Source organism: Nerophis ophidion, linkage group LG07 (genome assembly GCF_033978795.1).
Source record: "Nerophis ophidion isolate RoL-2023_Sa linkage group LG07, RoL_Noph_v1.0, whole genome shotgun sequence".
Taxonomy (NCBI): domain Eukaryota; kingdom Metazoa; phylum Chordata; class Actinopteri; order Syngnathiformes; family Syngnathidae; genus Nerophis; species Nerophis ophidion.
This window is the reverse complement of record NC_084617.1, coordinates 67915420-67938738: the sequence shown is the minus strand read 5'-3', so window position 1 is coordinate 67938738 and position 23319 is coordinate 67915420. Positions and strand designations below refer to the sequence as shown.

At 40.3% G+C, this 23319-nt stretch overlaps 1 protein-coding gene across 1 annotated transcript in view; it reads right to left on the bottom strand.

The window, feature by feature from the left end:
• The window catches only part of loxl2b (lysyl oxidase-like 2b), an 84207-nt gene that overhangs the window by 17446 nt on the left and 43442 nt on the right, over positions 1-23319 (bottom strand). Inside the window, 5 exon segments of the mRNA XM_061906961.1 lie at positions 5072-5152; positions 5154-5240; positions 9691-9842; positions 15476-15659; positions 21610-21826. Coding sequence (XP_061762945.1) covers positions 5072-5152; positions 5154-5240; positions 9691-9842; positions 15476-15659; positions 21610-21826 — 721 coding nt within the window.

The following is a 23319-nucleotide window of genomic DNA, read 5'->3' as shown; positions in this document are numbered from 1 at the left end:
TATTTATATTATTCACATGTGAATAATGCTGTATAATAGACTGTATTTATATTATTCACATGTGAATAATGCTGTATAATAGACTGTATTTATATCATTCACATGTGAATAATGCTGTATAATAAACTGTATTTATATAATTCAGATGTAAATAATACTGTAGAATAGACTGTATTTATATTATTCACATGCGAAAAATGCTGTATAATAAACTGTATTTATATTATTCACATGTGAATAATGCTGTATAATAGACTGTATTTATATTATTCACATGTGAATAATGCTGTATAATAAACTGTATTTATATTATTCACATGTGAATAATGCTGTATAATAGACTGTATTTACATTATTCACATGTGAATAATGCTGTATGATAGACTGTATTCATATTATTCACATGTGAATAATGCTGTATAATAGACTATTTATACTATTCACATGTGAATAATGCTGTATAAGAATCAGTTTGTAACAACATGTTGGGTGTTTGTGACCTTTGACCCGCTTCTACTTTAACTCAGTGTACCTGGCTGGAGACTGTATTTATATAATTCACATGTAAAAAAAACTTAAGTGTTTATTGTTCATTGTGAGCAAACTGTGGTGCTGAATTTCCCCCGGGATCAATAAAGTACTTTCTATTCTATTATTTTCTATTCTAATGCTTAGAACAAAAATAAACAAAGGGTGAGTGCCCCTAAGAAAATGCATTGAATCTTAGGGAAGGCTATGCAGAACGAAACTAAAACCTAACTGGCTACTGAGTAAACAAAAAACAGAATGCTGGACGACAGCAAAGACTTACAGCGTGTGGAGCAGACGGCGTCCACAAAGTACATCCGAACATGATATGAAAATCAACAATGTCCCCACAAAGAAGGATAGCAACAACTTAAATGGTCTTGATTGCGAAAACAAAGCAGGTGCGGGGAATAGCGTTCAAGTAAGACATGAAACTGCAAAAGGAAAATACCAACAAAACAGGAAAAGTTGCAAGACAAGAACTAAAACACTACACACAGAAAAACAGCAAGAAATTCAAAATAATTAATGACGTGATGTGACAGCTGGTTGTCAAGAGTTTGTTGGTGACGAACCCCAAGATGCAGAGAAGGAGGCTGGCATTGAGTAAGGAAATATGATTCATTAAAGTACTCAGACAAGTACAAAAAGGGAACTAACAAAAGGCGCGCACGAAACTGAAAGAGCTAGCATGGGAGCTAGAAGATAACGAGCAGGAACCAGAAGTCGTTACTTGTAGTATGAAAACAAACTGGAAGCCGGGAACAAAAAACAGTAAGCTACAAACAGCTACCGAAATATAGCTTACTGCTACGCTGCAAAGACACGACACGAGCGACAATCCAGAAGCGACAATAATCCAGCACTGACTGGAGGACAAAAGCAGGTAAAAATAGGAACGGGCTGATTGACACCAGGTGTGGCCAGGTGCCAATCAGCCGCAACTGAGGGGAAACAGCGCTCAGGGAGAAAGACAGGAAACCAACAAAATAAGAGCGCTGACAGGAAATACTACAAACACAGAGGAAAAAACTACAACATAAACAAACTGTCAGAGGCAAGTCTGACACTGGTGACAGCACACCTACTTTGAGACAAGAGCTATAGTAATGCATCCTTGGTTATGATTTAAATTAATATCCAAGAATTGCGAGAATTACTTTTTATTGTCAATCTTGGCTACTGAGTTTCATTTTTTTTTTAATGATTTCTGCTGGGGGTGTGCCTCTGGATTTTTTCAATGAAAAACACGTGCCTTGGCTCAGAAAATGTTGCAAAACTCTGGCATAAACAATGTTATTTTGTTTACTGCGCCTATAGTATGTCTTCACCTTGTTCTTTTTAAAAAAAAAAATCCTTATCTGTTTTGTTTTTTTCACTTTATTTACATGACAGCATGTCATTTCTGCCTCTACATGTCTACAATTTCTTGTTTAATTTTCCCGAGTTTGACTTTGAGGATGAGTTTAGATGTTTTTCTGTCTACTCTTTGGAAATTTAACCAGAGCATTTGCATAAAAGTCAGGTCGCTAAAGCATGCGTTTTGTCAAACTCAAATCCCCTTAATAAAACGAAAGCCGTATTTAATAGTAAACATTGTTTAACATTTAAACATGGAACCTTCTGGTAGTAGAATCTACATGCTGCGTCTGGCCACTGGAGTGCGCTGTGGTTTCTCTTTAGCATCATCCAACACAGCATTTAAACTCAGGGGCTGCATGGAGGAAAAACTGGTCCCACCTAGAAAAACTTTTGGTAACACTTATGTTCCCCATATTCACCATTAATGAGCTGCTTATTAACATGCAAATTAGTAACATATTGGTTCTTAATTAGTGATTATTAAGTACTTATTAATGCCTTATTCTGCATGGTCTTATTATACAACAACCCAAACCCTAACCCTCTAAGCCTAACCCTAACCCAGTGTTTTTCAACCACTGTGCCGTGAGATAGAGTCTGATGTGCCGCGGGAGATGGTCTAATTTCACCTATTTGGGTTAAAAATATTTTGTGCAAACCAGTAATTATAGTCTGCAAATTATGTTTTGTTGTTGAGTGTTGGTGCTGTCTAGAGCCATACCGGCTGGTAGCTAATTGCTTTGTAGATGAGGCAAACAGCGGAAGGCAGGGTGCAGGTAAAAAGGTATCTAATGCTTAAACCAAAAATAAACAAAAGGCGAGTGCCACTAAGAAAAGGCATTGAAGTTTAGGAAAGGCTATGCAGAACGAAACTAAAACCCAACTGGCTACAAAGTACACAAAAAACAGAATGCTGGACGACAGCAAAGACTTACAGCGTGAGGAGCAGACGGCGTCCACAAAGTACATCCCGACATGACATGACGATCAACAATGTCCCCGCAAAGAAGGATAAAAACAACTGAAATATTCTCAAAGGAAGACATGACACCGCTAAAGGAAATTACCAAAAAAAGAGAAAAAAAACACCAAAATAAGAGCGCAAGACAAGAAGTGAAACACTACACACAGGAAGACAGCAAAAAACTCTAAACAAGTCTAGGAGTGATGTGACAGGTGGTGACAGTACACCTACTTTGAGACAAGAGCTATAGTCATTGTGATGCTTTAAAGTCATATCCAACAATTGGGACTTTTTACTGTCAACTGAGTTTCGTTTTTTAATGATTTCTGCTAATGGTGTGCCTCCATATTTTTTCAATGGAAAAAATCTGCATTGGCTCAAAAAAGGTTGAAAAACACTGTACTAACCAAATAACTCTAAATTAAGTCTTAGTTACTTAGAATATGTTCCCCATACTAAAGTGTTACCAAACGTTTCAATAAAAACACAACTTCCGATTGTTTTACTTTGGCCATACATAGAACAAAAACATTTCTCAAATGTACATATTACAAATAAATCCTCAAACTACTACAAATTTGTGCAGTTTAAAAAAAACATCAAGAAGAACACAACAAGCTTAGACTTTGGGTGTTTTTACAAAGCCATTCAACTTTAAGCACTTCCTGTTCAGCATTCTCATGTTGACAGTTCACCATTAAACACGTGAGGAAAAGCAATGGACTGCTTCCGCAAACCGTCACATTGGTGAAATCCGCAACTGCCACGACACAGTCATTTATCCTCATTCAATTATTACATTTATAATAAACAATTATCAAAATGACACCATAGCCAAAATCAATCTTAACCAAAGCCAACATGGTAGATTAAACCATAAAATAGAAATAGAACACTAATTTTTACCGAGGAGTTAAGGGTGCGCATTGTGCATTCAACCAATTGCAGGCACTGCACAAAACTCTTAAAAGGCCTACTGAAATGAGATTTTCTTATTTAAACGGGGATAGCAGGTCCATTCTATGGGTCAGACTTGATAATTTCGCGATATTGCCATATTTTGCTGAAAGGATTTAGTAGAGAACATCGACAATAATTCGCAACTTTTGGTCGCTAATGAAAAGGCCCTGCCTGTACCGGAAGTAGCAGACGATATGCGCGTGACGTCACGGGTTGTGGAGCTCCTCACATCTGAACATTGTTTACAATCATGGCCACCAGCAGCGAGAGCGATTCGGACTGAGAAAGCGAAGGTTTCCCCATTAATTTGAGCGAGGATGAAAGATTCGTGGATGAGGAAAGTGAGAGTGAAGGACTGAAAAAAAAAAGACGAGGGCAGTGGGAGCGATTCAGATGTTATTAGACACATTTACTAGGAAAATCCCTTATCTGCTGATTGTGTTACTAGGGGGGGGGGGGGCTTGGGGTGCGAGGGGTACAAGGATGACCGGGGATGCAAAACAATAACAGTGCAATACTTTTTCATAACATGGTCACTACTGCCTACTTTGTCTTTTTATATTCTTATTTTACTGTTATATTTTTATTCCCATTGTTGCTTGTTAGTTTTTATTCTTATTGCAATATTTCTCTATTTTGTTTCCATTTAAACCCCCATTATTTACTTTTTACTTTTATTTAAATTGATCTCAACTCTGTACACTGCTGCTGGAATTTAAATTTTCCTGAAGGAACTATCCTGAAGGAATCAATAAAGTACTATCTATCTATCTATCTAAATGTGGAAACACACATTTTTACTAAGGGGTTAAGGGTGCGCATCGTGCATTCAACCAATTGCAAGCGCTGCACGAAACTCTTAACTACATAGATGATGGTCAAGTTGACTTAAGTCTTTGCATCTTAACGTTTCCTTATTGTGTCTGTTGAGTGGTTAATTTACAATGAGAGAAGGTTTTGCTCGTCGATGCTGCCAGCCACAACAGGAGCATCTGACCAAAAGTTGCAAACTTTATCGTCGATGTTCTCTACTAAATCCTTTCAGCAAAAATATGGCAATATCGCGAAATGATCAAGTATGACAGTTTAAATAAGAAAATCTCATTTTTAGTAGGTCTCTTTAGGTAATTTTTCAGCAATAGCTGATATTGGTTTTTCTTGTTCTTGGTTGAGGGACCCTGCTTTCAACCTCTCCATCCTTCTCAAGTTAAGAGAACTTTTGTCTATACTAGGAACAACTTCCCCCCCTTTACATACCTGGAAAGCATTGCTGGCAAAGCCAAGGCCCAGCTGTCTGCAGACCACCATGGCCTCCATGGTTCCCCAGCCCTCGCCGCAACACAGTCCCCCACACCAGGGAGCCGTTCTTCTCCATCAGTACTTCCACGCGGCCGTCGAAGGGACTCGCGACCGCCAATCACCGAAGCTAGAAATACGACAACATTGTTTAAGGGCTCACATCTAGGACAGTTTTGCTATTTGCGCCGGTCCGAATGACCGACAGAAAGATGTTTCAAACATGATTGTACAATGTTGGCACTTAAAATATTTAGATTGTTGACTCTTTCTGTAAGCCTAACTAAAACTTTAAGTCTGTGTGCAATTTTTTACTTTCCCCTTACAGTCTGAATGCTTCCTTATATATGTATATAGCAGTGATGTGGTGTCAGGGGAGGCAAGTGAGGCAGTGCCCTCACCTGCCACCAGGTGGCTTAACCATGAGATGTTCCAAAACAAAGTAATAAAAAAAATATGTTTTAATATTTCTCTTTTGGTTTATGCTTCTATGTGATTTTGGTGTGGTTCCTGTATATTTTCATCATTTTCATGGTCAAAAATCGCGGAAATTCCATGTTTCCTGATCAAAAACAACACAGCATACGAGAAGTGAGGCGGGACACAGGTGGTGCCTCCACGGCTACACACAGTGTGTATTGGGCGTATGTGTAATTATGTTGTGATGCCCCGCTGGATGCATTAAACCAGGGGTCGGGAACATTTGTGGCCTGAGGGAGCCAAAAAGCCAAATATTTCAAAATGTATTTCTGTAAGAGCCATATAATATTTTTTTTAACACTGAAAACAACTAAACGCATGCATTTTTAAGTAAGACCAACATTTCTAGGGTCTATTATTCTCTGTAATAACATTGTTATTATGAAGTTAACTGCGGAGGGGGCGTGGCCTGCGGGCCTGCAGCAAACTGGGGGCTGTGCCAGGACAGGCCTCGAAATCAGCGACAGGTGCGTAGATTGTCCACCTGGGGCCTTGATATCTAAATCACCTGTCGCTCTGTTATAAGCAGCAGCCAGGAGGAGAGACGGGGGTTGGGGCTGGAGCCAGAGCGCGAGCGAGAACGAAAGAGAAAAAATACAATTGCCGGGAAAGCAACTGAGAGACCTATTGAAAAATAAAACAATATTGTAACCCTAAAACAGGCTCTCATTTCGGTGCTTGGTGGGTCTGAAGAACCCCCAGAGGGGCAAGCCCCACACTAACCAATAATAAATAAATAACTTCTTACCATTACGCAACTTCTTGAACAGGTGCGGTAGAAAACGGATGGATGGAATGAAAATGCATGAGAATGTTTTATATTTTGAACGTTATTTTTAACACTGTGATTACAAGTGGAATTATTCATTACTTATCATGTTAAGCAATGTCAGCTCAGATTTATCCGAGAGCCAGATGCAGTCATCAAAAGCGCCACATCTGGCTCGAGAGCCATAGGTTCCCTACCCCTGCATTAAACAATGTAACAAGGTTTTTTCAAAATCAAATCAACTCAAGTTATGGGAAAAAAACCCCAACATGGCACTGCCATATTTATTATTGAAGTCGCAAAGTGCATTTTTTTTTTTTTTAACATGCCTCAAAACAGCAGCTTGGAATTTAGGACATGCTCTCCCTGAGAGAGCATGAGGAGGTGGAGGTGGGGGTGTATATTTCAGTGTCTCAGAAGAGTTAGTGCTGCAAGGGATTCTGGGTATTTGCTCTGTTGTGTTACGGTGAGGATGTTCTCCCGAAATGCGTTTTGTCATTCTTGTTTGGTGTGGGTTCACAGCGTGGCGCATATTTGTAACAGTGTTAAAGTTGTTTATACGGCCACCCTCAGTGTGACCTGTATGGCTGTTGACCAAGTATGCATTGCATTCACTTGTGTGGGTGAAAAGCTGGCAGATATTATGCAACTGGGCTGGCACGGAAAGGCGGTGCCTTTAAGGTTTATTGGCGCTCAGTACCTCTCCCAACGTCCTTTTTTTGTATACAGCGGCGTTTTAAAAAGTCATACATTTTACTTTTTTGACACCGATACCGATATTTTCTAGAGATGCGCGGTTTGCAGTCTCATCCACGGAGTCCGCGGATAAACCGCGTGTCGGGCGGTTGACATGACGAAAAATTGATTTCAATAAGATTCGGGCAGGTGGCGGTTGAACCATCCGGAAATATTTGATATACATGGTTCTGGGATCGGTATCCTTTGCCATTCAAAGAGCCATTTAAGACTTGTGTCATAAAGCGAAGAAAACAATAGAAGACGCTATTATTCTCTTGAATGACTGCCGGCAGTCACCCAGATCATAAGTATTTGGGCGTGCTATGAAGCCATTAGCATTGTCGCCTTCTACAACATGTACGATTTGCTTGTCAGTCCAGCATCATGTCGTGTGCAGCTTCCGCGGCAACACGCACACGACTGCAAGGCATACTGGGTGACACAGAGTACACTAATGGTTGTGATATAAACAATTTTAACACTCTTAGTAATATGCGCCACGCTGTGAAGCCACACCAATTAAGAACGACCAACACATTTCGGGAGAACATCCTCACAGTAACACAACATAAACGCAACACAACAAATACCCAGAATCCTTTGTATTCATGACAATTCCTGACTATTTTATACGCCTCGCTAGGAGCAAAACCTTACCGTGCGTCGGTAAGGTGGGCGGGGGTGTAAAATATATTCAGGTTTGTCACAAATACAAAGGATTCTGGGTATTTGTTGTATTGCGTTTATGTTGTGTTACTGTGAGGATGTTCTCCCGAAATGTGTTTGTCAATCTTGTATTGTGTGGCTTCACAGCGTGGCGCATACTAGTAAGTGTTAAAGTTGTTTATATCACAAGCATCAGTGTACTCTGTATCACCCAGTATGCCTTTCAATCTCGTACGTGTAATTGCGGAAGCTGCACACAACATGTTGCCGGACCAACAATCGGTTCGTACATGTTGTTGAAGGTGTCTAAGGCAATGGCTTCACAGCACGCCCATATTCTTGTCATCAGGATGAACGCTATTGGATAGTCGCGAGAACGTTAGCGGCTCCAATTGTCTTCATTACTCTGTGAAACAGGTTTAAATAGCTCTGTGAGTGGTAAAGGCGGCCGACCTCTGATGTATTTCAGCGGGCGGTTGGCGGGCGGGTACGGTCCTGATTAAATGTTGGTTCGGATGGACGGCGGGTTTTGATTGATTGATTGATACTTTTATTAGTAGATTGCACAGTTCAGTAGATATTCTGTACATTTGACGACTAAATGGTAACACCCGAATATTTTTTTCAACTTGTTTAAGTTGGGGTCCACGTTAATCAATTCATGGGTGGATGACGACTTTGGTGATGCGGTTGCGGATGATATAATTGCCTATCCGCGCATCTCTAATAGTTTCCGATATTACATTTTAAACCATTTATCTATATTTACATTTAACATCCCTAATTGACACACAGTGTTTATGTTTATTTTACTTTTTATTCATAGCTGTATGTAGAAGTGTCTGGTTGTATCTGCTGCCTTAATGTCTTTAATGTCCTCTGTGTTCTTTGATGTTTGATGTTTCCCTCTTACACACATGTAAGAGGGATGTGTACTATGGCTATGAGTTGTTGTTTTATATAGTTTTTTATTTTTTTTATTTTTATTTTTTTTCCCTTGGCCTCAGTCTGCACCCCCACTCCAGGGCCCAGGCTAAGACCGATTTTTTTTTTTTAAACTTTTATTTTAATCTTCTATTCTTTTCTCCAATAACCCCCCTCCTGTTTACCTGTATGTCATCTTTTTTTGTAAGGGGCGCTGGAAGCCGGCAGACCCGTCAGCGATCCTGTTCTGTCTCCCTGTAATGTTTGTCTGATCTTAAATGATAAATGGGTTGTACTTGTATAGTGCTTTTCTACCTTCAAGGTACTCAAAGCGCTTTGACACTACTTCCACATTTACCCATTCACAACACACATTCACACACTGATGGAGGGAGCTGCCATGCAAGGCGCCAACCAGCAACCATCAGGAGCAAGGGTGAAGTGTCTTGCTCAGGACACAACGGACGTGACGAGGTGGTTCTAGGTGGGATTTGAACCAGTGGCTCTCGGGTTGCGCACGGCCACTCTCCCACTGCGCCAATGGATTGTGCTGAAAATTGTAATTTTCCTGAAGGAACTCTCCTGACGGAATAAATAAAGTACTATCTATCTAATCTAATCTAATTCTGAGTGTATTTTCTAAAACAAATAACAACACATAATTATTACGCTTTTACTTTCTTCTGAATCCGTCCATAGTGTCCCAACTCTAAAATAACCACGATCTATTCTTCACACAGATTCCTTGTTTGGGCACTGGATTCCCTGAAATGATGCGATGACGGAGACGACATATGAAAACGAAATCATAGGAAAACAATCGAGCTAGTACTGTATCATCAGTCTTACATGTCACAATAAATGATAAATTATCAATATTAACACATACAAATCCATGATGAACTCTATGAGCTTATAATTCTATTTTAGACACCGATTTCAGGATCTCTAATCAGAATATTTCTGTAGTGTTTGAAGGACAAAGAAATCCTGTAAAACTCACTCTTTCCTGGAAGCCCATGGCAGGGACGTTACATCGGATGGCCGCATCCTCCTCGTGGCTGCAGCCCACAGACTCCTTGTTGAAGGGACACTCAGTGATGGACTTCTCAAATCCGGAACAATTCACTTCATTCATGTGCACTGGGCCCATTCCTTCAAAATATGAAACACTTTCTCTGTTAGTCATGACCGGTGGTCACAGGGACTCTTTTTTCACAGGTCAACATGTCCATCAACTCAGTGTTTTTCAACCAATGTGCCGTGAGATACAGTCTGGTATGCCGTGGAAGATGATCTAATTCCACTTATTTGGGTTAAAAATATTTTTTGCAAATCAGTAATGAGAATCTGCAAAATATGTGTTGTTGTTGTTGTTGTTGTTGTTGTGCTGTCTAGAGCTCGGCAGAGAAACCATGAAACATTCTTCAATATCAGTATGAGACAACTAATTGCTTTGTAAATGTCGGAAATAGCGGAAAGCAGTGCGCAGGTAAAAAGAGATCTAATGCTTAAACCAGGCGTGTCCAAAGTGCGGCCCGAGAGCCATTCGTGGCCCCCAGCTAATTTGTTACTGGCCCCCGGCCCATTCTAAGAAATACTATAATAAAATTTTGATAATAAAAGAGTGTAATAAAAGAGTAAATAGTGACATGTAACAAGAAAAAGTTGCAGTGTTGACACTAATAACACAATTACTTCACTGGAACAATTTCACTTTCAAATATTTCGGGGGGATAATATTGCATATTTTGTGCGAAACAAAGTTTTCTTTCACAAAAAGGGCATCAAACAAACAAAAAAGTATGAAAAAAATTATAAAATCTTATAATCAATCAATCAAACTTAATTTATATAGCCCTTAATCACAAATGTCTCAAAGGGCTGCACAAGCCACAATGACATCCTCTGCTCAGATCCTACGTCAGGGCAAGAAAAAACTCAAACTAATCAAGAAATCTACAGACTTAAGCGTTAAAAGTAAAAAAATATAAATCTTCTTATTGGCTTATTTTATAGGCTTATTTTCAACATTTATTCTTGTTTTATTGTTATGAAATATTGACCTATTTAGGGTTCTGATTACTTCAAGTCAAATATTCCACTTTGAAATGTTTTGGGGGAAAATGTTGCATAGTTTGTGTATTTGCCATATAAATAAGGCCATAAAAATAAAAAAACAAAATTTTAAAAAATGTTATAACGACAGACAGACCTGAAGTTGATCTCGAGATTCAAGCGTTAGATGAAAAAAATAATAATGTATGACTTATTTCTACAATTTTTATGACTGAGACCCTTTCGGAGACCGGGGACCAAACTTGAGGAAAGCTATAAAGGTAAAAAAAACAAAAAACAACTATTGTATTGCTTTTAAAAAAGAAAAATATCATGAATTGATTAACGTGGACCCCGACTTAAACAAGTTGAAAAACTTATTCGGGTGTTACCATTTAGTGGTCAATTGTACGGAATATGTACTGAACTGTGCAATCTACTAATAAAAGTATCAATCAATCAAAATGGCCCTCGCATACTTTGATTTTTCAGTCTGCGGCCCTTAGTGGAAAAAGTTTGGACACCCCTGACTTAAACCAAAAATAAACAAAAAGGTCAGTGCCGCTAGGAAAAGGCATTGCAGCTTAGGGAAGGCTATGCGGAACGAAACTAAAACTGAACTGGCTACTAATCACACAAAAACAGAATGCTGGACGACAGCAAAGACTTACTGTGGACATGACATGACAGTCAACAATGTCCCCACAAAGAAGGATACAAACAACTGAAATATAGTCTTGATTGCTAAAACTAAATAGATGCGGGAAATATCGCTCAAAGGAAGACATGAAACTGCTACAGGAAAATACCAAACAAAGACAAAATGCCACCAAAATAGGAGCGCAAGACAAAAACATAAAAAAAATCAGGAAAAGTACATTTCAGCTTTTCCAGAGGGCAACCAAGTGTTGTAACACGTACTGTAAAAAATGATTCATGAAGTCAGCTGTTAACGCCACACTGCACTTTGGAAAAGAAGTCCTTTCCGATGCAGGACATAATTATAGAACTGGTCTTCTTTCCGCCTCCTGGACTGCGAGGTTAACTGATTATATAGGTTAAACATGCAACCACATCTACTGCAAAAAGAGAGGAACCATCTCCATAATTCATAGTTATTATACTGGATTTCACATCAAATATGTCAACGCAGATGACTTTTGGACCTTAAAATATACTTCTTTTTTTTTTTTTTATACCGAGGGCAGTCTATGTCGTGAACAGACAGGAATGATTTTATTGAAGAATAATCAGCATAAGCATTGATGTGCTAGAATGGTTTGTTCTTTTAAGTCAGGGGTGTCCAAAGTGCAGCCCGGGGGCCATTTATTTTTTAACAGCCCCACGGCACATTTTAAGAATACAATTGAGAAAAATTAAAAACATAAAAAGTGGTATAAAAGAACAAACAGGTGAAATGTGACAAGAAATTGCTGCAATGTTTACTAATTAACACAAAGCTGCCATGCAGGCTGTTTCTTTCTTTAAAAAATAATAATGAATCAAAATCAATGTCATTTTGAATTATTGACCTATACAAGGTTCCGATTACCTCACATTAAATATTCCACTTTGAAATATTTTTGGGGGAAAATGTTGCATATTTTGTGTTTTGCCATATAAAAAACTGAGCTGTATTTTTTTTTTTTTTAAATAAAGGCCTAAAACAAACAAAAAACATAAACAACAGTAAAAAATAATAATTGAAGGATGGATCTAAAGTTGATCTCGAGATTATTGTGCTAAAAGTAAACGGTAAAAAAATATGTATAATTTATTTTTCAACACTTTAATGAGTAGGACACTTTTGGATCCCCAATTATTTTAGTGGGATTTGTTTTTAAAGGGGAACATTATCACAATTTCAAAAGGGTTAAAAACAATAAACAATCAGTTCCCAGTGGCTTGTTGTATTTTTTTGAAGTTTTTTTCAAAATTTTACCGGTCCCGGAATATCCCTAAATAAAGCTTTAAAGTGCCTTATTTTCGCTATCTTCGAAACCACTATCCATTTCCCTGTGACGTCATACAGGGCTGCCAATACAAACAACATGGTGGTTACCACAGCAAGATATAGCGACATTAGCTCGGATTCAGACTCGGATTTCAGCGGCTTAAGCGATTCAACAGATTACGCATGTATTGAAACAGATGGTCGGAGTATGGAGGCAGATAGCGAAAACGAAATTGAAGAAGAAACTGAAGCTATTGAGCGAATAGCTATTGACGCTATTCGACCATAGCGTGGGTGTACCTAATGAAGTGGCCCATAGCATGGGTGCTTAATTAGCATCGCCGGTAAAATGTGCGGACCAAACGATCAGGACTTTCGCATCTTGTGACACTGGAGCAACTTAAATCCGTCGATTGGTAAGTGTTTGTTTCGCATTAAATGTGGGTATCTATTTTCAAATGTACATACAGCTAGCGTAAATAGCATGTTAGCATCGATTAGCATAGCATGTTAGCATCGATTAGCTGGCAGTCATGCAGTCACCAAATATGTCTGATTAGCACATAAGTCAACAACATCAACAAAACTCACCTTTGTGATTTCTTTGACTTAATTGTTGCAAATGCATCTGCAGGTTATCCATACATCTCTGTGCCATGTCTGTCTTAGCATCGCCGGTAAAATGTGAAGACACTTTGGTACATTCAATGGGGGTCTGGCGGCAGATTTCTTGCCAGTGGTGCAACTTGAATCCCTCCCTGTTAGTGTTGTTACACCCTCCGACAACACACCGACGAGGCATGATGTCTCCAGGGTTCCAAAAAATAGTCGAAAAAACGGAAAATAACAGAGCTGAGACCCGGTGTTTGTAATGTGAAAATGAATATGGCGGGTGTGTTACCTCGGTGACGTCACGTTCTGACGTCATCGCCAAAAGAGCCATAAACAGAAAGGCATTTAATTCGCCAAAATTGACCCATTTAGAGTTCGGAAATTGGTTAAAAAAATACATGGTCTTTTTTCTGCAACATCAAGGTATATATTGACGCTTGCATAGGTTTGGTGATAATGTTCCCCTTTAAGTGTCATTGCTCAAAAAAAAATAATGAATCAAAATCCAAAATTAAGGCTCCAATTATTATATAATATGAAATATTCCACCTAAAAAGATGTTATTGGTTGAAAATATTGCCTATTTTGTGTTTTTTCCATTTTTTTCCTAATGCTGATCTAGAGATTTAAAACTTGAACAATAATGAAAATAATACTACTAAATAATGACACATTTTTTATATTTTTTTTTTACCAAAACCCTTTGGGGTCCCCGGGATCAAGCCTGAGTGGAGGCCTAAATGGACATTTTTTATACATATATTGTATTGGTTTTTAAAATAGAAATTATGAAAACTGCCCCCGCTTGGAGGGGCCTATCCCCAGATGCATGTCTTTGGAGGTGGGAGGGGCCTATCACCAGGTGCATGTTTTTGGAGGTGGTGAGGGGCCTATCCCCAAATGCATGTCTTTGGAGGTGGGAGGGGCCTATCCCCAAATGCAGGGCTTTGGAGGTGGGAGGGGCCTATCCCCAGGTGCATGTCTTTGGAGGTGGGAGGGGCCTATCCCCAAATGCAGGTCTTTGGAGGTGGGAGGGGCCTATCCCCAAATGCATGTCTTTGGAGGTGGGAGGGGCCTATCCCCAGGTGCATGTCTTTGGAGGTGGGAGTGGCCTATCTCCAGGTAAATGTCTTTGGAGGTGGGAGGGGCTTATCCCAAAGTGCATGTCTTTGGAGATGGGAGGGGCCTATCTCCAGGTAAATGTCTTTGGAGGTGGGAGGGGCTTATCCCCAAGTGCATGTCTTTGGAGGTGGGAGGGGCCTATCTCCAGGTAAATGTCTTTGGAGGTGGGAGGGGCTTATCCCCAAGTGCATGTCTTTGGAGATGGGAGGGGCCTATCCCAGGTGCACGTCTTTGAAGGTGGGAGGGGCCTATCCCCAAGTGCATATCTTTGGAGGTGGGAGGGGCCAACCCCCAGGTGCATGTCTTTGAAGGTGGGAGGGGCCTATCCCCAGGTAAATGTCTTTGGAGGTGGGAGGGGCCTAATCCCAAACGCATGTCTTTGGAGGTGGGAGGGGCCTATCACCAAATGCATGTCTTTGGAGGTGGGAGGGGCCTTTCCCCAATTGCATGTCTTTGGAGGTGGGAGGGGCCTATCCCCAGGTGCATGTCTTTGGAGGTGGGAGGAAGCCGGAGTACCCGAAGGGAAGCCACACAGTCACGGGGAGAACATGCAAACTCCACACAGAAAGATCCCGAACCCAGGATCAAACTCAGGACCTTCGTATTGTGAGGCACAAGTACTAACCCCTGTACCACCGTGCTGCCTAGCTCACTCTTTCATTAACATGAATTCACTGACGTTGTCTTTTCCTTTTCTTTAGACTCAGTCTCAACAACTTACTTTTATGTGCTGGTGCAGGGAAGTTTTACACTGAACAGACCCAACAGATCGATGTGAAATCGACACTTTTAAGGCTTTAGGACTTATTCTACGAAAAGAGTGAGGTCGGGATGGGCGAGACAAAATATAGCCAGTAGGGTGTGTGCATTACAAAGACTGTGTGGAGGTGAATTACTAGGAGGGGTTTGAGTCAGGAGACCAAAAATAAATACGGTAGCTGGTCACCAGTAAAACCAGGCACCAACTAAAAAAAAAAATTGTCGACTAATGTTCATGGTCGATTAAGGCAGATACGTTTGAGAGTGACGTCATGTAACTTACCTTGTCCGAGTCGGCCTCCCGACAGAGCTTCAATGGCGGTACCGAAGCCCAACTCACGACAGACCACGGTGGCCGACAGCAGGTTCCATTTGTCATCACATATGGTCCCCCACTCTCCGTTTTTCAACACTTCCACACGGCCCTCGCCCACAATGGTTCCACCACGTAGACGGACCAATGGTTGCTGCAGTGTACAAAAGGTCAGAAGACTATGAAATTGCTTTTCTCAATTTAAATCCTGCCCAAAGAAAATACTAATAGTAGTTCTTTAGAATAGTCTATTCCACAGACTGTTAGTTAGGAATACAGAGCTGCCAATATGTACAGTGGGGCAAAAAAGTATTTAGTCAGCCACCGATTGTGCAAGTTCTCCCACTTAAAATGATGACAGAGGTCTGTAATTTTCAACATAGGTACTAGAGATGCGCGGATAGGCAATTATATCATCCGCAACCGCATCACCAAAGTTGTCATCCACCCGCCGTCCATCCGAACCAACATTTAATCAGGACCGTACCCGCCCGCCAACCGCCCGCTGAAATACATCAGAGGTCGGCCGCCTTTACCACTCACAGAGCTATTTAAACCTGTTTCACAGAGTAATGAAGACAATTGGAGCCGCTAACGTTCTCGCGACTATCCAATAGCGTTCAACCTGTTGACAAGAATATGAGCGTGCTGTGAAGCCATTGCCTTAGACAACTTCAACAACATGTACGAACCGATTGTTGGTCCGGCAACATGTTGTGTGCAGCTTCCGCAATTACACGTTCAAGCATGAAAGGCATACTGGGTGATACAGAGTACACTGATGGTTGTGATATGAACAACTTTAACACTTACTAATATGCGCCACGCTGTGAAGCCACACCAAACAAGATTGACAAACACATTTCGGGAGAACATCCTCACAGTAACACAACATAAACACAACACAACAAATACCCAGAATCCTTTGTATCCGTGAAAGTTCCTGAATATATTTTACACACCCGTGCCCCCAACCCCGCCCACCTTACCGATGCACAGGGGGGGGGGGTTTGCTGCTAGCGGGGTGTATAACATAGTCAGGAAGGGTCACGGATACAAAGGATTCTGGGTATTTGATTTGTTGCATTTACGTTGTGTTACTGTGAGGATGTTCTCCCGAAATGTGTTTGTCAATCTTGTATTGTGTGGCTTCACAGCGTGGCGCATATTACTAAGAGTGGGAAAATTGTTTATATCACAACCATTAGTGTACTCTGTGTCACCCAGTATGCCTTGCAGTCGTGTGTGTGTTGCCGCGGAAGCCACACACAACATGGTGCTGGACTGACAAGCAGATCGTACATGTTGTAGAAGGCGACAAAGCCAATGACTTCATAGCACGCCCTAATACTTATTATCTGGGTGACTGCCGGCAGTCATTCAAGAGAATAATAGCGTCTCCTATTGTCTTCTTCGCTTTGTGACACGGGTCTTAAATGGCTCTTTGAATGGCAAAGGATACCGATCCCAGAACCATGGATATCAAATATTTCCGGATGGTTCAACCGCCACCCGCCCGAATCTAATTGAAATCTATTTTTTTCGTCATGTCAACCGCCCGACCCGCGGTTTATCCACGGAATCCGCGGATGAGACCGCAAACCGCGCATCTCTAATAGGTACACTTCACCTGTGAGAGACAGAATGTGAAAAAAAAAATCCAGGAATTTTAAATAATTTATTTGTAAATTACGGTGGAAAATAAAGAAAATAAGACGTTGTTTTGCGGCCTGCACTCAGATATGATCATTTAATGTATCTACAGCCCGCAAATATAATATGAAAAGAACTTGTCAGCGTCATACTACCTAAACTTCTCAATTTTCACAGGAGTCCCCATAGAATCAAATACTTTTTTTACACAATTTCGATATTCGTGGAGTGCTGTAACGGACGTGTTCTTAACATTCACTGAATTCTGTACCGGCAGTGTACAAGCCAAATTGTTTTTCACCTTTGGCTGAGTAATACAAAAGTGTGGTGTTGCAAGACCTATTTGGTCAAAAGCTACACAAGTCACACTGAGGGTGGCCGTAAAAAAAAACTTTAACACTGTTATAAATATGTGCTAGACCGTTAACCCACACCAAACAACAATGACAAATACATTTCAGGAGAACATCCGCACTGTAATACAACATAAACTCAACATAATAAATACTCACAATTCCATGCAGCCTTGACTCTTACATGCTACAATACACACACCCACGTCACCACCAACCCCCCACAGCCCTACCCTCCCGACTTGCGTCGGGAGAGATGGGGCTGCAAGGTGTTCTGGGTATTTGTTCTCCTGTGTTTAAGTTGTGTTAGGGTGCGGAAATTCTCCCAAAATGTGTTGGTCATTCTTGTTTGGTGTGGGTTCACAGTGTGGGGCATATTTGTAACAGTGTTAAAGTTGTTTATACGGCCACCCTGAGTGTGACGTGTATGGCTGTTGACCAAGTACGTCTTGCAGCCACATATGTTGTTCCGCACAATTCTCATACAGTATGGTACAGAGCCGGCGCGTTGGATGTGAGATGTGGAGCAGTAGTCCTCCAAAAGGGGGTGTGCTAACCCCCTGGAAGTACTTGAAGGTATGCCAATGGACAAGTGAGATTTATTAAAAACATTTTAAAAGGTAGCAGCAATTCATAAATCCGTTAAAAAAAGTTAAATTAAATAATACTTTAATGAAATATGAATGTAAGTTCATAAACTGTGAAAAAATAATACAACAATCCAACATTCAGTGTTGACAGCTAGATTTTTTGTGGACATGTTCCATAAATATTGATGTTAAAGATTTCTCTTTTTGTGAAGAATTAAGTTGATGAATCCAGATGGATCTCTATTACAATCCCCAAAGAGGGCACTTTAAGTTGATAATTACTTCTATGTGTAGAAATCTTTATTTATAATTGAATCACTTCTTCACTGGTTTATTTTTCAACAAGTTTTTTAGTAATTTTTACATCTTTTTTCCAAATAGTTCAAGAAAGACCAATAGAAATTAGCAATATTTTGCAATGTTACACAATTTAATAAATCAGAAACTGATGACAAAGTGCTGTATTTTACTTCTTTATCTATTTTTTTCAACCAAAAATGCTTTGCTCTGATTAGGGGGTACTTGAATTAAAAAATGTTCACAGGGGGTACATCACTGAAAAAAGGTTGAGAACCACTGCTCTATGCCAGGCCTGTGCAATTATTTTGACTCGGGGGCCACATTTAGAGAAACAAATGTGTCTGGTGGGGGGGAGTTGTATCTATTTTTTATGAACACGAATACAAAACCTCACAATAATGTCTGATTGAATGCTAAAAATGTTATGACAGACCGCCTTAAAAAAACGTAATGGAATTTTAAATTTTTTCTATGAAGGAAAAAACACTGAATATTGACAAAATATGAATGTCACACCCCCTTTCCCTCGAGACATTTTACAATCAAGTGAAACGCAACCACTGTTGTAGAGTACATTTAAGGCAGTGCAGTCAAGGTACGCCCTTAATAATGTCGGCCGGCAGATTGTCGGGAGGTGCACCGAATTTCAGGAATCTCCCGGAAAAATGGTGAGGGTTGGCAAGTGTGTTGCTAGGGCGGGAAAGCCATTCATAGAAGTTTTGTATTGTACCATATGTCCCGGCAAGAACTCTGCATTCAAAAGACTCCGGCTTATTAGTGATTCGTAAAGCCCAAAAAAAGTCTGCGGGCTATAGAGCGTTTTCCGTTCGGGCTCCAGTACTCTGGAATGCCCTCCCGGTAACAGTTCGAGATGCTACCTCAGTAGAAGCATTTAAGTCTCACCTTAAAACTCATCTGTATACTCTAGCCTTTAAATAGACCTCCTTTTTAGACCAGTTGATCTGCCGCTTCTTTTCTTTTTTCTCCTATGTCCCCCCCCTCCCTTGTGGCTGTCCAGAGTCGAGACCCAGGATGGACCGCTGGTCGGGACCCCCAGGATGGACCGCTCGCCTGTGTATCGGTTGGGGACATCTCTACGCTGCTGATCCGACTCCGCTTGGGATGGTTTCCTGTGGACGGGACTCTCGCTGCTGTCTTGGATCCGCTTTGAACTGAACTCTCACGGCTGTGTTGGAGCCACTATGGATTGAACTTTCACAGTATCATGTTAGACCCGCTCGACATCAATTGCTTCCGGTCCCCTAGAGGGGGGGTTGCCCACATTTGAGGTCCTCTCCAAGGTTTCTCATAGTCAGCATTGTCACTGGCGTCCCACTGGATGTGAATTCTCCCTGCCCACTGGGTGTGAGTTTTCCTTGCCCTTTTGTGGGTTCTTCAAAGGATGTCGTAGTCGTAATGGTTCGTACAGTCCTTTGAGACATTTGTGATTTAGGGCTATATAAATAAACATTGATTGATTGATTGAAGTTGAATTCATTAAAAAGTGCATGTTAGATTTTTTTAAGAAATCGTTTCTTGCGGCCCAGCCTCACCCCGTTTCTGCATCCAGTGGCCCCCAGGTAAATTGACTTTGAGGCCCCTGCTTTAGTGTGTAGAAAATACCTCAAAAGCGCCACATTCTACAATATCAAGCCAGCACACAATGATTTAAATACATAATATGAGGTTGCTACTATTCTTTGTAATGATAGTTAACTTACATCCAGTATTTTTCGGACTATAAGTCGCAGTTTTTTTCATAGTTTGGCCAGATGTGCGACTTATACTCAGGAGTGACTTATGTGTGAAATTATTAACACATTACCGGAAAATATCAAATAATATTATTTAGCTCATTCACGTAAGTGACGAGACCAGGGGTGTCAAACTCAAATACAGAGTGGGCCAAAATTTAAAACCGAACAAAGCCGCGGGCCGGGGTTGAACAAATTTACCTTTTAATAGGGACCCAAACAAGTTTTGCATCTAATATTGAACAAGCAAGGCTTATATAACTTTATAGTGAATTGCAAAATTGAGTTTCAAATAATAATAATAATTAAAAAATACCAATGGCATCCATCCATCCATCCATTTTCTACCGCTTATTCCCTTTCGGGGTCGCGGGGGGCGCTGGCGCCTATCTCAGCCAAATTTTAATAAAAATTGAATGCCTCTTTTCGGCGGTGGGGTTGAGGTGGGCGGGGTTGGTGATAGCGGGGGGGTGTATTATGTAGCGTCACGGAAGAGTTAGTGCTGCAAGGCGTTCTGGGTATTTGTTCTGTTGTGTTTATGTTGTGTTACGGTGCGGATGTTCTCCCGAAATGTGTCATTCTTGTTTGGTGTGGGTTCAAAGTGTGGCGCATATTTGTAACAGTGTTAAAGTTGTTTATACAGCCACCCTCAGTGTGACCTGTATGGCTGTTGACCAATTATGCCTTGCATTCACTTATGTGTGTGTATAAGCCGCATATATTATGTGTCTGGGCCGGCACGCTGTTTGTATGGAGGAAAAGCGGACGTGGAGACAGGCTGTAGGCAGTGCCTTTAAAGCCCATCCCAAATATTGTTGTCCGGGATGAAATTCGGGAGGGGCACTGAACTTCGGGAGTCTCCCGGAAATATCGAGAGGGTTGGCAAGGAAAAGTCTTAGCGGTGAATGTGGTGTTACAGCGGCGGGCCAGCTCTAATGTTAATTTGATATTGCCTCAAGGGCCAAGTGAAATTACACGGCGGGCCAAGTTGGGCCGGCGGGCCAGAGTTTGACACCCATGGACTAGACGTATAAGATTTCACGGGATTTAGCGATTAGGAGTGACAGGTTGTTTGGTAAACGTATAGCATGTTCTATATGTTATAGTTATTTGAATGACTCTTACCATAATATGTTTCGTTAACATACCAGGCACCTTCTCAGTTGGTTATTTATGTGTCATATAACGTACACTTATTGTTGTTCACTATTCTTAATTTATTTTAAATTGCCTTTCAAATGTCTATTCTTGGTGTTGGGTTTTATCAAATCAATTTCCCCCAAAAATGCGACTTATATATGTTTTCTTTACTTCGTTATTATGCATTTTTGGCAGGTGCGACTTATATTCCAGAGCGACTTATACTCCAAAAAAGATGGGTAAGCTTACCCCAAATGGTTTGCTTTAATGCCCGAAGCAGAACAAGCGTGACAAGAGGTCTGGTGAGAATGTACCTCTTGCTTAAAGGCCTTTTTGAATCCAGTGGTAGATGACGGGGCGAAGGCCCTGCCAGGCACACAGCTCACCACCACTGGCAAGCCGCCGTCACAGGTCCCATTGGAACTCAAGGAATCAACCTGTCCCAGTTTGCAGCTGGACAAATGGGCCTCGGTGCCAGTGCAGTTGACGGCGAACTCCCAGTATGTTGGCTTTCTCCTGCGAGCAAACATCCTGCAGGAGGGAGGAGAGATCCATTTAGATGGACGTGAATAGATACAGTAATACCATTGGGAGACAAATATATTGGACTTACAAATTCACATACATACAATTATTTACACATATATACACAAACATATATTAAGTGAAATGAGTGATATTTATATAGCCCTTTCTCTAGTGACTCAAAGCGCTTTACATGGCGAAACCCAATATCTAAGTTACATTTAAACCAGTGTGGGTGGCACTGGGAGCAGGTGGGTAAAGTGTCTTGCCCAAGGACACAACAGCAGTGACTAGGATGGCGGAAGTGGGGATCGAACCTGGAACCCTCAAGTTGCTGGCACGGCCACTCTACCAACCGAGCTATTCCGCCCCATATTAATTAATTAATACATACGTACGCGCAAACATTGGTACTTACCCACATACTGTACATAGATACCTACACTCCTACATACATACACAAATGCAGTACATACATACACACTCACGGTACATACATACACACATACATTCACTGTACAAACATACACATACTGTACATATAAATCCACTGTACAAACATACATATAGATTGATAGTACTTTATTGATTCCTTCAGGAGAGTTCCTTCAGGAAAATATACATATACACATACTGTACATATACATTCACTTCAAATACATACATACATACATACAAATACACATTCTGTACAAATATTCATACTGAACATATACATTCACTGTACAACATAAATATACACATACTAAACATATACATTCACTGTACATACATACACACATACATACATACATATACACATACTGTACATATACTCATATTGAAGATAAACATTCACTGTACAAACACACATATACACATACTGTATATATACATTCACTGTACGTACATACATACATACATATACACATACTGTAAATATACATTCACGGTACATACATACATATACATATATGTACATATACACATACTGTACATATACATTCAATCAATCAATCAATGTTTACTTATATAGCCCTAAATCACTAGTGTCTCAAAGGGCTGCACAAACCACAACACAAACCACTACACAACATAAATATACACATACTATACATATACATTTACTGTACATACATACATACATACACACACACATACTGTACACATACTCATACTGAACATATACATTCACTGTACATACATACATACATACATATACACTAATGTACATATACACATAGTGTACAAACATACATATACACATACTGTACATTTACATTCACTGTGTATACATACATATACACATACTGTACATATAATCATACTGTACATATACATTCACTGTACAAACATATGCACATACTGTATAAATACATTCACTGTATGTACATACATACATATACACATTCAGTACATATACTCATACTGTACATATGCATTCACTGTACAAAAATACACAACGTATACATTAACTGTACAAACATACATATATATATATATATATACTGTAAATATAC